Genomic DNA, 15352 nt, shown 5'->3' on the forward strand with positions numbered 1-15352 from the left:
GAGTGCATTTTTCTTCCAGAACTCCAGCTGCAAGAGAGGCTTGCAAGAAACAAGCCTTGTTTCCAGCCTCTGCAGTACAGGAAGGTACACTGGAGGAAGGTGGGAACGGATGCTGGGAGCCAATCCACCTTGTCCACAATTTGAGCAAATGTGATGGAAGTTAATGCTGGAAAGATACATTGGGGTTGGATCATGAAGGGCCTTGAATGAGTTTGGAGTAGGAAACAGCAGGACTGGGCAGTTGCCAAGAGTGACCAAGGCTTTCAAAGCTCATTGAGTGGTCTGGAAAAAAGTTAGCTCTAGAGTGTGCAAAAGAGTAACTTGGAGATTACAAATTCTGATCTGTGGGCAGGGCCCAGGAATCTGAATTGCTAGCAGGCAACCACGCCTCCCCACCACCATGACCACCAAGATCCCCCTCCCACAATTCCTATTCCAATGCATGTGCACTGTAGGCTTTCAGAAACAAGTGTTGCCCTGGGGCAGGAGTTCTGATGTGGCCATCCCACTTAGCCTGTGAGCTCTGAAAATCTTAGTTTGTGGGCGGCACATGCCAAATTAGTCCCTTCCTCTGTGAGCCAGTCCTGAAGTTTGAATGCTTGAATCCTGACAAATATTGGCTGGAGAAAGGGGTAGGGGGACGGGGCACTGCCTAGAAGCCAGGAGTCCAGGGATTTAAACCTCCACCCCCTACAGAGGAGGATTAGGTGGAGTCAGCCACAACAGGCCTAAGCATTTCCTTGAGTTATGATTCACTTTGTTCTCTATTCAGACCCTGGTACCGGTTTCAGGACCTCTGGGATCCAACTATTTCAGTTGCAGGGATTTAGTTAGAGAGCACTTCTGAGGGGTTTAAGGATTTGAAAGAGAAGGAGAAAAGAGAAAACAGAGGAGAAACACCTATTCGGAGAGAGAGAGCACTGCCATCCAGAACGGAACCCAGAGTTGTCCATGGCTCATGCTGAATTTCAACACAAAATAATTGAGTAACGTATGTTTTCCTTTTCCTTCTCAGTCATTTCTTTTCTTGGCTCTTATCACTGCCCCACCATCCCCCCAGTTCTGAGGAAAAGGCCTTAGATGAAAGAGCCCTGGCTTCCTCCCCTCAGTGCCCCCTTCCCAGCTTGAGGGTCTCCGGGGTGAGGGGGTAGGGGGGAGGTGAGTCAGAGCAGAGCCAGCAGGAGGGCTTCCTCCTTCTCAGGGGTACCCCACCCCCCAGCTCCTGAGACCCTGGGCTCCCTTCAGAACAGACTGCTGTCTGACAGAGCCAGGGTCCCCCAGGCCTAGCTCCTCAGGGCTGGTCCTCCCAAGACAAGAGCAGGCTTTCAGGGTTCAGTCCACTCCCCCACCCCACCCTCAGTTACCACCACAAAGCAAAGTCCAGAGAAGGAGGGGGGAGTGGGCAGGGGTGGGGGGTGGTTGGAGAGCCAGGTCCTTGCTAGTAAATCAAAGTTGGTTTCCCAGATGGAGTTGCCGCTGCTTTGATTTCTCAGGTCGCCCCCTCCCCCTCTGCTGCCTTCCCTCACCCCCAGCTCCACGGTTTCAATTCCTCCCTGAAAAGCAGAGTGGGGCCTCCTTTCAAACCAGCGCAGCTCCTCCAACTCCCAACAACAGCTTAAGTTACAGGAAAGAGAAAGGGGAGGGGGTGAAGTGGCCCAGTCTGAAGGGAAAGGAGGGAAATTCTGGGAGAAGGTAGGGGGAAAGGAGAGAAAGAGGGAAAAGAAAGAGCAAGTGAGGAGATGGGGTGCAGCCAGGATGGAAGAGTGTGTTCTCCTGGAGCAGCAGGGGAGCCCCAACCAGGAAGTCTACCTGTCTTAGTCATCCCTCCCCAGTGAGCACTGCTCCAGCCACCACCCCTGAGGACCCCTCTACAGGAGGCTTGTTTCCTGGGCCAAGAAGGCAGAGTCACCCTTAAGAATTTCACTAACCAAACTCAGTACTGATTTTTCAGTTTCGTTTTCTCCAGTCTGCTCTGAGCAGCCCATGCGTTACTCTCCCTTGGCCTAGGCCTGGGCTAATTAAAGTCCCTAATTAACAGATCAACTGTTATATCTGTTTAATCCTTTCAGGCACATTTTGTTGTCCAGAGACCTTGGGGAAGGGTGCTGAAGAGATAAAGGGGCTAAGACCTGTATTCTGCCAAGCCCCTCTTCCCCTCAGCCCCCAGAGCCAGGGGCAGCCTTGTAACTTGGCAGGGGGTGGGGTGATGTGCACTGAAGGTACCCTACCAGTGTCCTCCAGGATTCCTAGACCTCTTGATTATTCATCCAGTGGTTGGTTTCCAAGGGTCATTTCCCTGAGAGCTAAATAGAGGATGGAGTTCAGGTAGAAGGAATTTGGTATCTCACCTGGTGGATTCCAGATCTCAGTGGCCAGGCTCTGGGAGGGAGGAGGAGGAGAAGGAAGATTTTCCCAGAGCTGAGGAATATGGTGTAGGTTGGGGGAGGAGCGTAGCCAACTAGAGTCTCTGAAGGCTCAAACTTGTTTCCCTTATTCTCAGAGTAGGGTATTTTTGCTTACAGAATAAAACCTTCAAGGATCTCAAAGTATCTAAAATTATACTCTATCTCACTCTTCCTTGTCCTCCTAAACAACACACACACTCCTTCCTCTTCAGGGCAGCGGGATCTCAGTGTTTTGGGAAGGAAAGAACATTGAGTTGGGATTGAGGAAGTAAAGAAGGGATCCCTGACTCTGCTGGGGGTTTTAGGGGGGACTTCCTGGAGAAGAGGAATTCTCTGGGGAGCCACCATACTAGATATTATTCCTAGAAGGGCTGCTGTGCAGATGAAAGACACAGGCAGGGTGGTTTCCATGTGGAAGGAAGGGGTTCTAGAGGGAAAGGAGCCAGGGACTTATGCATTCGACCTGTGGCAAGGTGAAAGGCCCAGAAAGGAGGATTTGTGCCTTTGTGCCAGGGAATAAGGAGCCATGGGCAGCACTCGCTGGGTTTTCTTAGCTGGGAGAAGTTCCCTGTGTTCTCTTCTCCTGAGCAGGACTATCGGGTGTTTGGTATCGTTGACTGGTTGTCATTTCACTTATCTGTGACACACAAGCCTTTCATCTTGTCCCAGTGGTATGAAGCAAGGGCAGATTCAATTATCCAAACATCATATTCTCATAGCTCTCTACATCTGTTCCAAAGGCAAAATCAATAAATGATTTTATGATCCCCTTATAATATGGAGAAAGCCTAAGCTAAGGAAGGGGAAATGACTTGCCTAAGGCCACTTGGCAGGTATGAGAGGAGTCAGGGACCTTCTGAGACTCCTCCAGCTTTCTTTCCTCTCCACCAGCCATTTTCTTTGCTCTCCTATCAGGTTGAGATTTCTGCTCCCGCAAACCCCCCTGTGCCGGTTTGGATGTATTATGTCCCCCAAAAAGCCATGTTCTTTGATGCAATCTTGTGGGGACAGATGTATTAGGTTGGAAACTTTTGATTGAATGTTTCCATGGAGATGTGACTCAATCAACTGTGGTTGAAACATTTGAGTAAATTATTTCCATGGAGATATGGACCCCGCCCATTCAGGGTGGGTCTTGATTTAACCACTGGAGTCTTGTAAAAGAGCTCACAAACAGAAGGACCTCAGAGCAGCGGAAAGTGACATTTTGGAGAGCAGCTGAGAGAGACATTTTGGAGACAGCTGTTGAAAGCAGACTTTTGCCGATGATTTGGAGCTGCTAGCCCAGAGTTTACTCTGGAGAAGCTAAGACAGGATAAGATGCCCCAAGAGCAACATTTTGAAGAATGCACAGGAGCTGAGAGGGGAGCTGGAATACAACCTGGGATCAGCAGATGCCAGCCATGTGCCTTCCCAGCTAAGGAGAGGTTTTCTGGATTTCATCAGCCATCCTTCAGTGAAGCATTAGCAAACCGGAACACCCTCCTTCAATGGAGACTGTGCCGGTTTGAATGTATTACGTCCCCCAAAACGCCATTATCTTTGATGTAATCTTGTGTGGGCAGACCTATCAGTGTTGATTAGATTGTAATTCTTTGAGTGTTTCTGTGGAGATGCGCCCCACCCAACTGTGGGTGATGACTCTGATTGGATAATTTCCATGGACGTGTTACCCCACCCATTCAGAGTGGGTCTAAATTAAATCACTGGAGCCATTTAAATGAGCTGACAAACAGAAGGAACTCAGTGCAGCTGAGAGTGACATTTTGAAGATGAGCTGCAGCCAAGAGGGACACTTTGAAGAATGCACGTAAGCTGAGAGAGGAGCTGAAGCTTACAGAGACATTTTGGAGACAGCCATTGAATGCAGACTTTTGCTTCGGAGACACTAAGAGAGGACAAATGCTCCAAGAGCAACTGAGAGTGACATTTTGGAGAGAAGCTGAAGCCTAGAGAGGAACGTCCCAGGAGAAAGCCATTTTGAAACCAGAACTCCGGAGCAGACGCCAGCCAAGTGCCTTCCCAGCTAACAGGTTTTTGAGACATCACTGGCCATCCTCCAGTGAAGGTACCCGATCACTGATGTGTTACCTTGGACACTTTATGGCCTTAAGACTGTAACTGTGTAACCAAATAAACCTCCTTTTATAAAAGCCAATTCATCTCTAGTGTTTTGCATTCCGGCAGCATTAGTAAACCAGAACAGAGACCATTCAATTTGGAGTGTACAATGTCTTTGCAGTTGACTCCTAACAATTATCCCAGATATCATTTGTAAACCAAGATGATTGACAGTAGCGCTCCAGGATTTGGGGGAGAAATGACTCTGGCACTGAACATCTGGAAAAACTAGGCTACCAGCCCACAACAGGGGCCCAGGACCAATCAGAAATGCTCCCCAGGGAGGAACAGCAGCCTGGCTTACAGACAGAAGGTCTCACTGTCTGCTCCTACACTGTAAGCTCCATGAAGCTGGAACTGGGGTCTCTGCAGACTCTGCATATAGTAGGTGCTCGATAATTTGTTGAGTTAAATACTAGCCACTACTTACTAAGCTTCTAGCCAAGCACCAAGCCCAGTAAATGCCATGCATTATCTCATTTAATCCCCACAACTGAAATGAGGCTTCCAGACCAAGAAAAACCCAGCCTTGTGACATTTTCCAGGCCTGATGGCTGTGTTGGTCAGGCTCTCTCCTGGACCCACCACCCCTTTTCAGTCTCTCTCCTCCTCTGTCCCACAGCCCTTCAATGTTGGCATCCCCCAAAGCTTTGGACTTCCCACCTAATTCACCTTCCCTAGGTGACCTTGATCTTAGCCACTCCCATAACTCCAAACACAGGCTGAAAGTACCAGATCTGAGTGTAGCCCAGAGCTCCTCTTGGGCATTGGGTTAGAATATCCACCTGCATTCTGCATTCTGGGCATCTTCCATTGAATGTAGCCAGGCTCAGCCTTGCTATATTGTGCTCATTGTCTACCTCTTCCTTACATTTCCTAGCCTGGTTAATGGCATCAAGGCACCTAGGTCAGAAATCTCACCATCCTCTCCGTACATTGCTGCTGTCACAGTTCCCAGCCTCAATCTCTTGCCTGGTTTCCTGCAGTGAATTCCTAACTGGTATCTGACTCTAGCCTGCTCGCCACAAGCCATACTCCTCACAGCTGTATAAAAGCGTAATCTACAACCTTTGTGTGACCACATCCTCCCTCTCCTAAACACTCCAGGGGATCTCCATCTCCTGCTGCCCAGATTCTGTCCACAGTATCTAGCACCCCTGCTTACCTAACAGCCTCCTCTGCCACCATTCTCCTGGACGCACCTGGGCTTTAACAGAGCCAAAGTACTTGCAGCTCCCTGCCCATTCCATCTATTTCCCCCCACCACGCCCTTGCACATGCCTTTCCCTTTGTCTGGAATGCCTGTCCCTGCCTGTTTACATGTCTGTTTCCCCATTAGACTGTGAGTTTTCATTTCTATAGCTCACACAGATGGTCTGCAAAGCCCTGCAGGTCTGCTCCCTGCTGACCTTTCTTTATCTCATCCTACTCCATTCTTCACTCCAGCCACACAGGCCTCCCCTGACCTCCAGACTCAATCAGATTCCCTCTCACATTATGCTTTCACAGTACCATGGACCTCTGCTTCACAGCACTGAATCTTGTTGCAAGTTTACATCCAGGTGAGTGACTGTGTGATGAATGTGGGTCTCCTACTAGAATATAAGCTCTACTGAAACAGGGGTTGAGTCTTTCGTGTTCACTGCTTATCCCTGGCACCCATCCCTGGCTTATAGTTGGTGCTCAGTATATAGTTGTTAAATGAATAAAAGCATATAATTCTTACTGAAGTTAGGGGCTGTGTGGTATAGGAGACAGAACACAACTTGAACAGCCAACCAGGCCTGGGTTTAAATCTCAGCTCTGCTACTTACTATGTGACCTTGAGAAAGCGGCTAAATCTCACCGAAGGTCAGAGTCTTCATCTGTAAAAAAACCACAGTACCCACTTTGTAGGCATATTCATAATTTAAGTCCAGTGCTCAGCAGGAGCTCAGTAAATGATAGCAATTACCCTAGGTATCTAAGGGTAGGCAAGCTGAATGATTAATTCATTAACTTCTTGTTTTGAAAGTTGCTTTATGATTATGAATTTTTTTTTCATTATGAAATTATTTTGGATGTGTAGACTCACATTTTAAAAATCTGTTGTTTTATTCCCACTTTGCAGAAATTGAGGTTCAAAGAAGCAAAGTGACTGTTCCAAAGCAGCACAGATCATGGTAGAGTTGGGGACCAGTGAGGTACAGGTAAGTCAGTGCTCAAGCTAACTGAAAAAAAAAAAAAAGAAAGAAAAAAAAATCTAAGTGCTATAACTATTGGATGACATCATGAAAGCATTTAAACAGAGAGGGGCTGTTCATTTCCTTTAGTTACAGACCTCGCACAGTCAGATTGGCAGACTGGCAGAGTAGAAAGTGTGGCGGGCAGGCCTGGAGTCTGAAGATGCGGTTTCACCAGTTCTGTTCACATCCAGGTCCCTCATGGGGAGGGCAAGAGTAATTATAAAATATGACATGTGTAAGGTCAAATATAAGGTCTTCATAGAGTGACTTTTCTTTTGGGACAATATAAACTCTTGAAGGGCAGAGATGCTGTCATTTTTCTCTTTATTCCCCACAGCACCTATCATGGCAGTTGGAATCAGAAGATACCTCAATAAAACTGTATTGATAGAAAGAAAGGTTGACCAAGTGAACGAAAGAATGTCCTTTAGTTCCTTTTTCCAGTCCCCAGTTGCCCCTCTGCCTGAGGGTGGCTGAGGAACAGGATAGCTGTCACTGAGAGCTGACCATAGGGCCCGAAAACAGGTTTGTCATGGAAAGAAGTTAAAGATTCTGAGTTTTACATCGGAGATTTGCTCTTAATTTCCGATCAGACTGTGAGCTTCCTGAGTGAGGCCCTGGAGCCTGTCTTTTTTTGTCTTTGTAGCCACTGTTCACCTCTGAGGCTCCAAAGATATAGTGGAGGTGGGCTAGAAGAGTGGACTTGAAGGAGAAGCAACTCAGGCTTAGTTTGGGCCCCGTGGAGCAGAGAGAGCAACTTCAGACTGCTCCAGGGGGTGGGGGGTGGATTTGTGGGTGGAAATGAAATGGAAGTGGGATGGAGAGTAAAGGCATAGTCCCTGATTCTGAAGAAAAACTTTCTTCCTAGAGTAGAAAAAAGGCATTTTCAAGTAGTAAAGAACCTGAGAATCTTCATATCATTCAATCAGGAAAAAAAATTTTTTTTTGAAACCTGTCAAGCCTGGATCCCTTGTATTTTATCTACAAGGGTTTTATTTCCTCCCCATCCCCCATCCCCCCATTCCTTTTCCTTTCTTCTTTTTTTCTTTTCATTCATTTTTTTTTTTAAAGCAATATTCTAGATTGGGAAGATTTGGCCCACACTGAGAAGCAAAGAGGCTTTCTAAACTCAATTTTCTTCTTCTTTTAAGTGTCCCCCCCCCCCCATACCTCGGCAGAGACAATAGAAATAATTGATCCATCATCCAGTACCAGGCCCAGGAGATTTACATGCAAATTCCCCCTTTTCCCCCAGGTCCCCCTATCAAATTTAAAATCCAAGAAGGGGTGGGGTGGGGAGAAAACCTTTCTGAATTAGCAGGAATCCTGCAGGCCAACCGCTCCCCCCCAAACCAGGTGAGAGATGGTCGGCAGGGGTTTGAGGGGTGGTGGTGGGGTGAATCCACAACACGCACCCGATTCTCTTCCCTCCCTACCAGCAACCCTTTTTGGTGTGGAAACACTTAAGGTTTGGGTAAAATTCCCTTCTCCCCCAGGAAAAGATACATGGAAACTTTGGGGGGTGGGGGTGGGGGGCAGAGGCAGAGGTGGGGAGTGAAAACAAAAATTCCCCCAAACGTTCGTCAGACCCATTTCTTCACCAGGGGCCTAAGAGTCATCTCTACGCTCAAAACTGCCCGTCACCTCCCCCGCCCCCCTCCATTAACCTTCGATTAAGACCTCCTCGTTAAGGTAACTAAACTTTGCTTTGCATAATTAAGATTTGCCTCGGAAGAAAGGGGAAGGAGAAGACACAGCTCGAGGCCATTCTCCTTCACCTCCCGCCACCCCCACCTCCATTCCCGCCCCAAGCTCCAGCTTCGAGCCTCTAAGTTCCTGAGTTTTCTCACTTCGAGGTGCCACTGAACACAAAGAACCATAATGGGCTCCTTTGTGCTCGCTGCGGGGCAATTACGCCTCGGAGTCCAGGCCCCTTTAAGAGCCTCTTAAAGAGATAGGCTCTCATTTTTCAGAGGGTTATTTAAGGGTGTGTGTGTGGGGGTGTGTGTGTGTGTGTGTGTGTGTGTGTGTGTGTGTGTGTTTGTGTTTGTGTGTGTGTAGAGAAAGTGTGTAAACTCCTAGGGTTCTACATACAGGGTGAAGTGAAACTTTGCCTGGACTCCATGAGAATGGACTGAGAGAATAAAGTCTTTGTATTCTATTAGTTTTGTAAGTCTCGTGGCTTTAAACTGGAGATTTTTTCATTTGATCTGAAAAATTGAACTGAAATAGGTGGAATTCGAGAAGCTGGGGGTGGGGGCAAAGATTTAAAGAGCCCCTGCCGGGAGAGAGTTTCGGTCCCCCGAAAGGAGTGCTCCAAGGTTCTGTAGCCTGGGTCTGCCGCAGCTCTAGGGAACGTGTGTCTCCAGATCTCGCCTCTAAGACTTCGGTGAAATACCGGGCTGGACAAACGGCCTTTTTTATAATAATAGTTTGTCTCTTTAAAAAGCAAAAGGAGGGGGGAAAGTTTTGTTGGCATCTGGTTTCTGATCTCATTATGTCGCGGCCGACCAATCCAACCCTCGGGGCTGGTCCCGGGGTTTGAATCTGATTGGCCAAGAGCACATTTTGGGACGGGGCTTAGAGCCCGACGGGGCGGTTTCAAGGGTCCCTTTTTGGGGGGGCTGGGGGGAGGGCGGGGCCGCTGGCGGGGGCCTCCTTGAAACTGACTAATTGGGATCGGAGAGGCCGAGGTGAGGGCTGGAGGAGGCACAAAGGAGTCGCAGGGCGTAGAAAGGAGGGGAGAGGGGGAACAGAGAGGTGAGAGGACTAGAGGGCAGCAGCGCGCGGCAAGCCGGGCCGCTCAGTCCGACCGCGGCAAGCTAGCCGGCAGGCGCGCCGCCCCCTCCCCCGCCGGGCTTCCCCAACTCTGCGGCCCGCAGCAAAGTTTGCAGAGGCGCGGGAGCCGGCGGCGAGGAAGGCACGCGGCCTCCGGGCTGGGGGTGGGGGCGGGGGGAGCGCCCGGGGCCGGGTGGGGGGCGGCTGGCAGCATGCGGGTCCGCAGCGCCCTGCACTGCCTGCTGCTGCCGCTGCTGCTGTTGCCAGGCGCTGGGCCGGCCCAGTTCCACGGGGAGAAGGGCATCTCTATTCCGGACCACGGCTTCTGCCAGCCCATCTCCATCCCGCTGTGCACAGACATCGCCTATAACCAGACCATCATGCCCAACCTGCTGGGCCACACGAACCAGGAAGACGCGGGCCTGGAGGTGCACCAGTTCTACCCGCTGGTGAAGGTGCAGTGCTCACCCGAACTGCGCTTCTTCCTATGCTCCATGTACGCGCCGGTGTGTACCGTGCTGGAGCAGGCCATCCCGCCGTGCCGCTCCATCTGCGAGCGCGCGCGCCAGGGCTGCGAGGCGCTCATGAACAAGTTCGGCTTTCAGTGGCCCGAGCGCTTGCGGTGCGAGCATTTCCCGCGCCACGGCGCGGAGCAGATCTGCGTGGGCCAAAACCACTCCGAGGACGGCGCGCCCGCGTTGTTCACTACCGCGCCGCCGCCAGGCCTGCAGCCCGGCGCAGGCGGCACTCCGGGCGGTCCGGGTGGCGGTGGCGTGCCTCCGCGCTACGCCACCCTGGAACACCCGTTTCACTGCCCACGCGTTCTCAAAGTGCCGTCCTATCTCAGCTACAAGTTCCTGGGCGAGCGCGACTGTGCGGCGCCCTGTGAGCCTGCGCGGCCGGATGGCTCTATGTTCTTCTCACAGGAGGAGACGCGCTTTGCGCGTCTCTGGATCCTCACCTGGTCGGTGCTGTGCTGCGCCTCCACCTTTTTCACCGTCACCACGTACTTGGTGGACATGCAGCGTTTCCGCTACCCGGAGCGGCCCATCATCTTCCTGTCGGGCTGCTACACCATGGTGTCAGTGGCCTACATCGCGGGCTTCGTGCTGCAGGAGCGCGTGGTGTGCAACGAGCGCTTCTCGGAGGACGGCTACCGCACCGTGGTGCAGGGCACCAAGAAAGAGGGTTGTACCATTCTCTTCATGATGCTCTACTTCTTTAGCATGGCCAGCTCCATCTGGTGGGTTATCCTGTCGCTCACCTGGTTCCTGGCAGCGGGCATGAAGTGGGGCCACGAGGCCATCGAAGCCAACTCGCAGTATTTCCATCTGGCCGCGTGGGCCGTGCCCGCGGTAAAGACCATCACCATCCTGGCCATGGGCCAGATCGACGGCGACCTGCTGAGCGGCGTGTGCTTTGTGGGCCTCAACAGCCTGGACCCGCTGCGGGGCTTCGTGCTGGCGCCGCTGTTCGTGTACCTGTTCATTGGCACGTCTTTCCTCCTGGCTGGCTTCGTGTCGCTTTTCCGCATCCGCACCATTATGAAGCACGACGGCACCAAGACGGAGAAGCTGGAGCGGCTCATGGTGCGCATCGGCGTCTTCTCGGTGCTGTACACGGTGCCCGCCACTATCGTTATCGCCTGTTACTTCTACGAGCAGGCCTTCCGCGAGCACTGGGAGCGCTCGTGGGTGAGCCAGCACTGCAAGAGCCTAGCTATCCCGTGCCCGGCGCACTACACGCCGCGCATGTCTCCCGACTTCACCGTCTACATGATCAAATACCTCATGACGCTCATCGTGGGCATCACGTCGGGCTTCTGGATCTGGTCCGGCAAGACGCTGCACTCGTGGAGGAAGTTCTACACCCGCCTCACCAACAGCCGGCACGGCGAGACCACTGTGTGAGGCAGTAAATCGCAACCCAGACCCACTCTGCCGCTTCCTCCGCCTGGGGCGTCCTACAGATTCATTTTATTTTTTTAAATAAAGAACAATCGAAACCGTTTCTTTTTTAGGTTGCTTTTTAAAGAGAACTCTGCCCGACGCCCCCACCAGGTTTGTAATTAAAATTGTAAATAGTCTTTGTAAATTTAATTATATATTTTCTATTTAAAAAGGAAAAAAAAGAAAAAAAGGAGGGGAAAAAAAAGCAGCGAGGGGCTCCAGGGCTGAGGACTGGGGGATGGGAAGGAGTTGAGGGGGTCTCGCCTTTCTTAAGTGCCCTTTTAAAAGCCGCCCCCAACATTGGTTCGAATTTTTTGGTGATTTGGCAGGGCTGGGCCTGCTGGATAAGGCACCCTAGCCTGCGCGCTGTTTGCGTCGGCTGTGAGGAGTAGAGCATTTGTTACAATTCAGCTTCTATAAAAAGCCAAATTTGTGAGCCTCCTCGTTGACGCTGGCCCTGTGGAAGCTGTTGGATATTTCAAAACAAGACTTTGATTCCTTTTGTTTTAGTTCCCTTTCCCCCTTTCTTTACCTCTTCACTTGCCCTGTCTCCTTCACTCAGTTTTTGGACCGCTCCCAAAGGAGATGAAGACGTGGAAAAAAAAAAATGGGATGGGGGTGGTGCTAAGGAGAGCGTGGAGATCGCGCGAGGGAAGGTCTCCAGCCCCTGGCCCACTCCCCTGCGGGTAGGAAGAAGGTCTTTATCCTCCTGGACTTTTCTTCTTTTCCTCTCGCTGCCCCAAGCGCTTGGAGCGGGCCGAAAGTGCATTGAGAAGTGTGTTTTGAAGCAAAAATCCCCCATCCACACACACCCCCGTGCGCGCGCGCGCACACACACACACACCACCTAGAGTTCCGAGCCTGAACGGTTGCATTTATTTGGGGGCGAAGGGGAGGAGGCGATAGCTTTTGAGCAAACGTGGGGGTTTGAGATCTCCTTGCGCCTCTCCCCTTTCTCCGGCAATCTGCTGCGCCCACTCAGATATCCTCACTGGCATTTCAGGTTAGCAATTCGCTGGGTGTGTGTATTATAGGTGGGTTTTTCTTGTTCTTTGGGGTTTATTTTTTTCAAAAAGCAATAAAAGTGGGTTGGGTTGAAGGGAGGGAACGGATGGGCTGGTGGGATTTTCGTTTTCCTTTGACAAAAGACTGGTTTCTTTGCAAACTTGTCCTGGGGAAGGGAGAAAAGGTGGGTATTTTTGCTCTGAAAGGCGGTTGTGGGCAGGCTCTTTGTGACAGTGGGGGTGGGGTTGAGTGTTTACATGACATTCTATATCACAAGATTGATAGAATGTTTATAACAGATGTTTCTTACCTTCCTCCCCCCACAAATAAAAGTCAAGACTTTTTAAAAAGTAACCAGCCTGAGAAGTGATGTATAAAGTATCTTTGACGCTGGTATGAGAATTTCCAGTTTCCAACACACATTTCGCTCAACTATTTGGAATTTTTTTTTATTTTAATTCCAAAGGGTTGATTTATTAGACCGAGGGGTGGAGTGGAACAAGTACACCGCATAACTGAATTTTTCACCGTCTCCTGTTCCTTGATAATAGTGCAAATTAAAAGCTAATAATAATAATAAAGTGCATTTAATTATCTTCCCGAGATCTAGCCCTTTAATTGTATTTAACGGGGTTGTAACATTTTATTAGTTTAACCAAACCACACCTCCCCCTTCCTTCTCTCCCTTACGTATTTGCTGGGGTTGGGGAGGAGAGGAAGGTTTCCAGCCAAGGTCTTGCCTTTTTAGCTGGATGGTGATGGGGAAAGGGTGCCTTACCTCCCTTTGTTTGGCTCTTTTAGGACAGGGGAGAAAGTAAGTTAGAACCCCTACTTCGAAGTGATTGTGTGAGTTAGTTATGTTGGGGGAGGGGAACTGGAAATGTTTGGTGGTAATTGAAGTCGTATGTGGGGCTTTGTTTGGAATTGTATGAAGCCTGGGGATTTTAGCAGAGCACACACAACCCCCCAAAAAAGCAAAAATACCCTCCAAATCATTTATGCCAATTGCTGTCATAAATTGAAACTAGTTTTTTATCAAGTGATGATGTGTGTGAAGTCTCAACATGAGGTTCCCTCAGCTATCAAAGAAGCGTGCAGGGAGGTGTCACCATCCTGTATCTCTGTTTGTTTCAAAAGTCTAAAGGAATCCCACAAGGGCTGCTGGAAAGAGTTAAATTACATACAAATTGTGAGTGCCTCTCCTGGAAATAATGGGGAAAGCCCTTGAATCTGGCGGGATTTTCCAGTGGCTAGGATTGAGCCACGAAGAGGGGTGCTGGTCTCTTAGAGGTTTGGGGAGAGCCTTCCCCACATCTGAGCCCCCCGCCCCCCCACCAATCCCAGCATTTGTCCCCAGATCCTCATGCTGAAGGCAGGGAGAGATGCCTGCTTAATTAATTAGCAGTAATTACCTTTTCCTCCCCTGAGCGGAGTGCGCAGCAGGGAATTTGGGTAAAGATTTTTTCTCCCTTCTCAACTCCCCCTCCTCCAAGTTTCCTGCTAACATAGGGGAAGAGGCCCTGAGAAAACTGACTAAGTAGATTTTATGGCTGGGGAGGAGGACAGATTACAGGATAATTACCTCTTTGGGAAAGGTAGATTTTACACACACCCTTCCCCTCAAGGAGTGGCCAATGGCTGAGTTACCTTACAGAGAGTGGGGGGGTGGGGGAGCCTCCTCCCCCATTGCCCCATTGCTTTAACAAAACAACTCTTACAGGAAGGGGAGCTGAAACCCACTTAGAGGGGAATCGAGGCTAGTGGGGAGAAAGTGCTCTGGAGGTCCAAAGGTGTCATCGCCTGAGCTCACTGCCACCCGGTGATAAGAGGTCCCTACCCCTGATTGGGAAACCCAGTAGGCAGGGACTCCACGTTGTAAGTGGGTTGGGCCCTCTCTCTGGAGTGAGGCTTTGTGTCTAGTGGAGGATCAGGAAAGAGAAGGAAACCCCCTGGCCTGAGGCCCCCTGGGCCTGGGTCAGGTCTCAGATCGCAGCTGCTTTCTACCTGCACCCCACCCCACAAAGGAGCAGTATTGCTGCCTCTCCTCCAAGGTTGGGCATTTCTCCTCCAGACTCCCCCTCCTCATTGATTAGACTTTCACCTCCTGAACACTATTCCATTAGTTATAACTCTGCCTTTTAAGAGGATTTCTTAAAAACCTGCCCCAGAAAAGAGCATTTTAGTTCCAAGACAAAATTCTCCTCTACACAACCCCAGAGAGCAAGGACGGGGCTTAGGTTAGTGGGACTTGACATTGCTGCCTTCTGGATTATTCTAGAAAACTCTCCAAGAGGGTATTTGGGTTCCAGATTTGGGCTGGATTCTGGGCCTGGGGGACACTGGCCCCCAGGGTTCAGTGGGGCATATGTCTAGGGGAGCAGAGGCCAAGCGACTGCCAATTCAGAGGCAAGTCATCTCTTTCCCACTGTCACTGTAACAGAGTTCCTTCCTTCTCTAGACTTACCATTTTCACCTCTAAATGCCTCTTTAACCTCTGGGGGCTACTGGATCTGAAAAAATCTTTGAACCTCCTCCCATGGGGGAAAAATGCCCAGATCCACATCATCACACAATTTTGCATATAACTACAGGAGGTTTATAGACCACTACCCACCCTCACCCCCCCAACCCACACACCAGCTAGTTTGTGAATCCCTGGTCTAGACGTTTTCTAGTGGTGATTACTGGGTATTCCACTTCTCTAAGAGACAACCTTTACCCCCTCAGATTCCAGTGTTCCCCAGTCTCTAATTACCTCTGTTAAAAAAATTTAAAAAAAAAGTGGTGGGGGGATCAAGAGAGAAAACCATCAGGCCTATAAAACCAGGAATCCAGGTTATCATGGGATGGGGTTGGGGTAGGAAATAAG

General features: G+C 50.2%; 1 protein-coding gene and 1 long non-coding RNA gene across 2 annotated transcripts; both read left to right on the forward strand.

The window, feature by feature from the left end:
- Positions 1–856: 856 nt before the first annotated feature.
- Positions 857–7270, forward strand: LOC119514455. Its single transcript, XR_005212826.1, has 3 exons — positions 857–991; positions 6637–6715; positions 7089–7270. It is a non-coding gene; the product is annotated as an uncharacterized LOC119514455 (long non-coding RNA).
- A 2456-nt stretch (positions 7271–9726) lies between these two features.
- Positions 9727–11539, forward strand: FZD2 (frizzled class receptor 2). The gene has a single exon (XM_037809165.1). It carries the CDS (start codon positions 9742–9744, stop codon positions 11437–11439), a length of 1698 nt encoding a protein of 565 aa, XP_037665093.1. The 5' UTR covers positions 9727–9741; the 3' UTR covers positions 11440–11539.
- Positions 11540–15352: the final 3813 nt, after the last annotated feature.

The sequence above is a fragment of the Choloepus didactylus genome, chromosome 18 (genome assembly GCF_015220235.1).
Source record: "Choloepus didactylus isolate mChoDid1 chromosome 18, mChoDid1.pri, whole genome shotgun sequence".
In the NCBI taxonomy this organism is placed as follows: Eukaryota; Metazoa; Chordata; class Mammalia; order Pilosa; family Megalonychidae; genus Choloepus; species Choloepus didactylus.